The following is a 7,100-nucleotide window of genomic DNA, read 5'->3' on the forward strand; positions in this document are numbered from 1 at the left end:
AGGTTCGGATCTCTGTAATGCGGTTCGGGTTTCCTGCCCGAAAGCGCGTGCGTGCGTGGCAAATGAGAGTATTCGATGCCAACAACTTGCCTTTCAAAAAAAAATTCAATAGGGGTAACGCATCTTTTATTGTACGTGTCACAACAAAAATTGATGAGATGGTATTAATTTGCAATTATTTGATAGCTAAATTTAGTATTGCTTGCACAAAACATTATTAGTCAAAACCTGCTGCTACTGAGCTAGACCAGAAATAATTCCAATAATTCAAGTATGCATCCAGGTTCCATTTCACAATTAACTCAACTTCCCATAGCTATGATCCCATGCTGTTTTTGGGAAAAAGTTTTGTATTTCTTTTAAGTAATTGTTTCTTTTTATTTTTACTTGTTCAAGTATTTATATATGCAATAACAATAATTTATGAGGGGTGAGATAGAGAAAATTATTTCAAGACCTTAGGACGTACTTTGTTCCTGAATTTAATTATGAAAGAAAACAAAAAAAAATACTCCGTCTGTCTCATTCCAATAGTTCTCATTTGATTTTCAAAGTCTTTTTTACTCAACTTTAACTCGAAATATCTTTATTTGTGTTATATATAATTTGATGAAAATTATACCAATCAAAACACATTTAAATATCAATCCATTCATATAAATTTAATCAAATAATATATAACACAAACAAAAATATATTGAGTCAAAGTTAAGTAAAAAAGACTTTGAAAGTCCAATGATGACTATTGAAATGAGACGGATGGAGTAATAAAGAAGGGGTGAAATAGATGGAAATAAAATCATTCTAATTTAGAAGAAAATATTGAATAGAAAATACACTATAATAATCGTTTCACTATATTTCATTTATTCTCTATCATAATTCGAGAACACCAATTTATTTAGTTTTTTTTTTTTTTTTTTGTATAAATAAAACCTTGAAAAGGAGTTTAAGATTAAAAAAAAAAAAAAAAATTTATTTATTCACCCAAAGATGTAAAAGTTATATTTAAAAGGTATTTGAGCTGACAAAACAAAACGTACCATTCAAATCTTCTATAATAAAATAAAATTTTATAATATTTGTGACATTGAAATATAGAAGTTTTATTTAAAGATTTTTTATGTTTAGTTGATTAAGGTTTAAACAACTTAATTGTTGCAATTTAGTTCTCAATATGATCACAGTACAAAACTAATTCAGTAAATCTTTTCTCTTGTTAAAGTAGGGGTTTAAGGTGTTGGTTTGTCGGCATAAATTTTGTAGTTTAAGATCTTTTCTTGTGTTGTTAAATTAAACACCATATTATTTGTAGCAATGTTCAAAATATAATTAGGAAAATAATAAAGTAATTTTAAAGGCTACGTTTATAAGTTTATCATATATAATTTATTTTATTTTTATAATTTAAACATGTCATAAACAAATATTGATAACATAATTATATAATAAAAGTGAAATTAAAATGAATATTTATACATTATAATTAATTAAACATAGAGATTAAACTTAAATATGATATGTTAAAACGTAGCTCTAAAAGCTTACGATGTTAATTTTATAGTTATTTTACGTTGTTTAGTGTAGCTTGTGTCAAAAACAAGATTTTTAACCTACGAAATAGACATTTAAAGTTTTTATCAGTTTGATGTTTCATAGCAATGACCGCTTCAACTAACCATTATTTTTTGAAAAAAGAATTACGTCCCCATTACCTAATTTCTTGAATCTGCCACTCCATACACACAATACACAAGTACAAATGTATGTAGCAACATAAATAAAAACACATCTAAACAAAGAAAGTACATCAGTTGTTCTAGATTTTCTAGAGGGTCAATCACCAAAATACCCATTTTTTTGGCCTTTTCTGAGCTGGAACCCCCTTTTTTTTTTTTTGAGAATTTGCCCGCGCAAGGCGCAAGTATCTTTAGACCTTGCGACCTTGCGGCTTGCGCCTTTGCGTGTAAACGCAAGGCGCAAGGATAAGGGCTTGCGTCCTTGCGTCCTTGCGCCTTGCGCCTTATCAGAATGGATTTTTCCTGATTTCTGGATAAGATTTTTTTGGATTCTTTGTACCTTTATGGATAAGATTATGTACCTGTCTATTTAATGAGGCTAGAACTCCAGATTAATAATTTTATTTTATTTCATTTTCAAAAAGATCAAGTCATTAGAGCATCGTTAAGGTACCAACTTTTATCTATTTTTTCACTAATTTGTGTCTTAATGAGCTGTAGTAATGATAAAGCATTTGTTGTTCATGTATGTTGTGGAGGTAATTTTGAATTTGTTAACAACATACCTATGTATCTGCCTCTTGACTGTTTTAGAACCAGATTAAAACTACCACTTGCTCCACAAAAACCAATAAATCGAAGAGTATTGTTAAGGAAAATTCTCAAAAAAATTGAATTGCCACCTAATGCACCTGTTTCGCTAAGATATATTGATAATAATCATATTTTTGATATTACTGATGATCATGAAGATTTTTTTGAGTTTTTAAAACACGCTGTCACAAACGAGCCTATTGATATTTATGTTGTCGACAAAGTTAGAATGCTTCAACCCGGACAAAATTCACAAACACACCAGCCCCAACAAAATCCACAAACACACCATCTTCAATAAAACCTCCGGATTCTCGAGTCTCAACCAAACAAACAAACTCACCATCTGCAAAAAGAACAGGATGAAATACACAATTCCGAACCAAACCTCGAAACACACTATTCGGAAGAAAAACAGGCTGAAATACCACCTCCAAACACAGAAGAATTTGACTTCTTCAACCATGGCGCCGAGAACGTGTGTAAAATAAAAAAAAATAGAGAACCCGTTTATACCTGTTGTTGGGTCTAGTGAATCGGATGAAGCAAGTGACGAGGAAGATGAAGATGAAGAAGATGAAGAAAAACAAGATGTATTCTGGAATATGCCAACTCTACACAGTCAGCAAGATGAAAAAAACCCAGAATTTACGACCCCAATTCCAACCACGTATCAGGTATCTGATTTGGTCAAAGTTCGTCAAACGTTTTCGAACAAGGAAGAATTCCTAAACCAGCTATTTACAAAATGCCTTGAAGAAAACTTTCAAATAAAGCCTGTAAAGTCAGACAAATCTCGGTACACCGCTAAATGTGTGTTGCCAAATTGTGAGTGGAAATGTAGTGCATACAAAATAAGACACACTGAAAACTTTATGGTTAAAAAGTTGCATGACGTACACACTTGCTCACGCACACAAATTATGGGAAACAATAAACATGCTACTAAAAAGGTGTTGGGTAGTATTCTTATGGATTCGTTCAAGGCTGCTAATCGAGAGTATAAACCAAAAGATATACGTGATGATGTAGCTAATCGGTTTAGAGTGAGTGTATCATACAATCAAGCATGGAGGGCCAAGTGTCAAGCAATAGAGATGTTACGTGGCAGTAGTGATGACTCCTTTAGAATGCTTCCCATTTACCTTCATAACCATAAGATCCACAACCCGGGGACCATCACCAATTTGGTTACCGATAAAGAAAATAAATTTGTGATGTGTTACATGTCCATTGGAGTAGTTGTAAGTAAATATATTTTAGCAAAAACCACCTTTTAATATGTACACCATACGCAAAGGCGCAAGGGTCACCTTGCGCCAACTAATACGCAATGACGCAATAAAAACCTTGCGCCTTGCGTATGGTGTATGAGGTCTTTATTAATAATATTTGATTTACTGTGAAAATTTCATGCAGATTCGATCATTTGTGCAACATGTCCGCCCGATAATCATCGTCGATGCTGCACATTTAAAGGGTGGGTACCTGGGTACTAATTTAGTTGCTGTTGCGATGGATGGCAATAATGGAATTTTGCCATTGGCTTATGGAATTGGTGAAGGCGAGACAAACAGTGTTTGGTCATGGTTTTTTGGTAACCTAAGAGATCATTTAATGAGTTATGGTATGGTTGATCGTATGTCAGAGATTACTTTTATTTCTGATCGTGCTGCTTCAATAGCACACGGCATTGCAAACGTGTTTCCGGAAGCGTTTCACGCTCATTGTGCACGTCATTTATTCATGAGCATCAAAACTAAATCCAACAAGATGAAATTCTTCGAATGGCACTTTTGGAAAATGGTTAAGGCGTACCGTGCGTCGGATTTTCATGATCATCTGGATGTATTTCGAAGGAGATTGAAAGCGTCTTATAAAGTTCTATGTGAGGATGGTATCAATAGATGGTCCAGAAGTCAATCTACTCATATTAGGTATTCATACCTTACAAGCAACAGTGTAGAGTCTATAAACTCTCTATCAAGACATGCTCGTAAACTACCCGTTTGCATGTTGTTCGAATTTTTTCGTTGTTCAATACAGGATTGGTATTTCAAACATCGCAACAAATCAGTTAGTCTTACTTCACCGGTTACTCCATATGTTGAACGTAAGCTAGCTAAGAGGACGGACAAATCAAGAAGATGGCGAGCATTTCCATCGACAAATGATCTAATAGAGGTACATGATGGACGAAAAAATGGGTTGGTTAATCTACAAGATAGAACTTGTTCATGTGGTCAATGGCAATTATCAGGCATACCCTGCGGTCATGTGATTGCATCAGCACGACACTTCGGAGTGGAGGATATTAGTTGTTATGTATCACATTGGTTCAGCACTCAAACATACATAAATACGTATTCCGAACACATTCTTCCTCTCCCCCATCGGTCTGAATGGTCGGATCCGGTTCCCGGGATTTTGCAACTTGTACACCCCCCAGTTCTAAAGAAAAGACAACCTGGACGTCCTAAAGGTAAAAAACGCATTCCTTCAAAAGGTGAAGAAACTTCAAAAAAAGTAAGAACTTGTAGTCGTTGCAAAGAACCAGGTCATTCTCGATCAACATGCCCAGCTGCTTATGACCGAACAGGTGAATCAACTTCTCAACGGGCAAGAAACACAACCTCGAAGGCGAAAGAGACAGTCGAACCATCTCAAGCTTATCAATCTCAGTTTTATCCAACGTACAATTTAGGTAGTAATTAGTTCCTAGAATACGTTTATTTTCAGGAACAAATTAAGGTGTGATGTCTTCCATTGTTGTAATATTTTTTAATTAGTATTTTATGATGTGGTTTCGTGTGTTACTTCATATGTTATAATATTGAATGCACAAGCTAGTGTTACAATAATAATAAAAATTTTGTGGCGCAAGGTCGCAAGATGAACCTTGCGTATGTTTCAAAAATAGGCGCAAGGACGCAAGAAGAACCTTGCGCCTGCTTAATAAAAAGGCGCAAAGACGCAAGAATCACCTTGCGCCTGCTTCTAAATACGAGGCGCAAGGCCGCAAGAAGGACCTTGCGTCTACGGCTATTACGGGACGCAAGGTCGCAAGGTCTGATTACACACCTTTGCGCCTTCAAAAATACAGTTACGGACATGTTCACAGTTTACAACATTTACAGTTTTATACACAAATTACATAATTAACTACAGTTTCCAAAATAAAACCTCGGTACTCCATTTTTGTCTGTCTTGTGGGCAAAACTTTTAATTGTTCGTCGATATGCCTCGAGAATCCAAATCTACAAAATTAGTTAAATAAATAAGGACGCATAAAAAAATAATATACGATTCAAATGTAGAGGTATTAACCAAATCTACCAAACTTGTTTATTTTTACCTTAAATGACCACATAAAACCGACCAAAGTATAACCCTTTCCCACCTCTAACTGACTTTCCCGAGCTTGAAATCCATCTTTAACTACGGGGTAAGTGGCATCCCAAATACGATTACCCCACGGGTAGTCATTCAATTTAGCAAAGTCTTCGACTAGCCATAGGTATTTTTTGCTCACCACATGAATCCCTTGCTTACCCATAAACGCTCTCTCCACAATCAAAATAATGGCTAGTCGCACGACATCATCATCACTAACCACAAAATCAGCACCATCATATAAAAGCTTTTGGATATCGGTAATTGTAATGTTTGAATTAACTTTACGATTTGGGAAACAACGTCGTCTAATCGGTGGTGTTTCTACATCATAACTTCTGGGAATGTAATGTGCCATGTCCGTGCGACGACTAAACTTAAACCCCGTGATGAGACAAAATTCCCGCCTACTAAATCTAATTTTGAAATTCGGACGGAAACTAAACCATATTTCCTCATCATCAGCAGGGTACTTTTCATCTATTCCTATCGGTCGCTCACTCTTTCTTTGGAGCATTGCATGTACAAGGCCCGGATCATTGCCGGTGTAAGAAAGATCTAGCCAAGGACCAAAACAAGTTCCCCTAAAAATTTTTTGTTGATTCTCAGTCATTGATGCCTTTAGTTGAGGTATAACATTAAGCATATTCTTCATCGTCAACTTCGCCTCAACATATCCCTGAAACAGACAGTTTTTCAGAAGAAAAATACAGGCGCAAGGACGCAAGTCGCACCTTGCGTCTCGTGTATCACACAGGCGCAAGGACGCAAGACGTGCCTTGCGCCAGCTACTAGGGACAAAACGCAAGGACGCAAGACTTTCCTTGCGCCTATACCAGATTCTAGTTTTAAGCCCTAAAACAATCGTGTTCCAGTTTTTATAAAATGTTAGCTTCCAAATACTGTAACTTTAACAAATCTAGCAACACTATAAGTGAGTTTTGCATCACCAAGCTCGTTGAAGCATTTCATCGAACACTTGGTGTGCAACAAAAATTATATATCATTTTCGACATAGAAATGGAGTAATCGAACGGAGATAGTTGAAAGGAAACACTTACCTGTTCTTGTGACATATTGATCACGTTTTTTGTCGGTTTTTTTTCTCTTCCTTTTTCTCAATCGTGGTGGTGATGGTGATGCTAATGGAGGCGGTGATGGTAATGGTGGTGAGATGTACTGATGGCGGTGGTGCTGGCGATGGTGGTGGTGGTGGTGGTGATGTGGTGAGTCTCAGAAGAAAGGTCGCAAGGGTAGACGGGTCGCAAGGGGGTCGCAAGTGCAAGGTTCTTTGTAATCGCCGTCGGTCGCAAAGTGGTCGCAAGAGCTGAGTGTCGGGGTGTGTGTGTGTATGTGGTGTCTGATTTCTATATT

General features: G+C 36.1%; 1 protein-coding gene across 1 annotated transcript; it reads right to left on the bottom strand.

Annotated features, from left to right (window-relative positions):
* Positions 1-4,809: 4,809 nt before the first annotated feature.
* LOC139889244 (uncharacterized) lies at positions 4,810-6,802 on the bottom strand. The gene is made up of 5 exons (XM_071872207.1): positions 6,788-6,802; positions 5,689-6,405; positions 5,525-5,590; positions 5,275-5,422; positions 4,810-5,051 (listed from the first exon to the last, which is right to left on the bottom strand). The coding sequence occupies exons 1-5, from the start codon at positions 6,800-6,802 to the stop codon at positions 4,810-4,812; spliced, it is 1,188 nt and encodes a 395-aa protein (XP_071728308.1).
* Between the last annotated feature and the right edge of the window lie 298 nt (positions 6,803-7,100).

The sequence above is a fragment of the Rutidosis leptorrhynchoides genome, chromosome 1 (assembly GCF_046630445.1).
Source record: "Rutidosis leptorrhynchoides isolate AG116_Rl617_1_P2 chromosome 1, CSIRO_AGI_Rlap_v1, whole genome shotgun sequence".
Taxonomy (NCBI): Eukaryota; Viridiplantae; Streptophyta; class Magnoliopsida; order Asterales; family Asteraceae; genus Rutidosis; species Rutidosis leptorrhynchoides.

Excerpts from the sequence above, each read along its gene's own strand:
- LOC139889244 (XM_071872207.1), bottom strand. Across the intron at positions 5,423-5,524 it reads ACAAGACAGACAAAAATGGA|GCGCAAAGGTGTGTAATCAG; the intron begins GTACCGAGGTTT and ends GTATTTTTGAAG. Across the intron at positions 5,052-5,274 it reads TTTTATTAAGCAGGCGCAAG|GAACTAATTACTACCTAAAT; the intron begins GTTCTTCTTGCG and ends AACGTATTCTAG.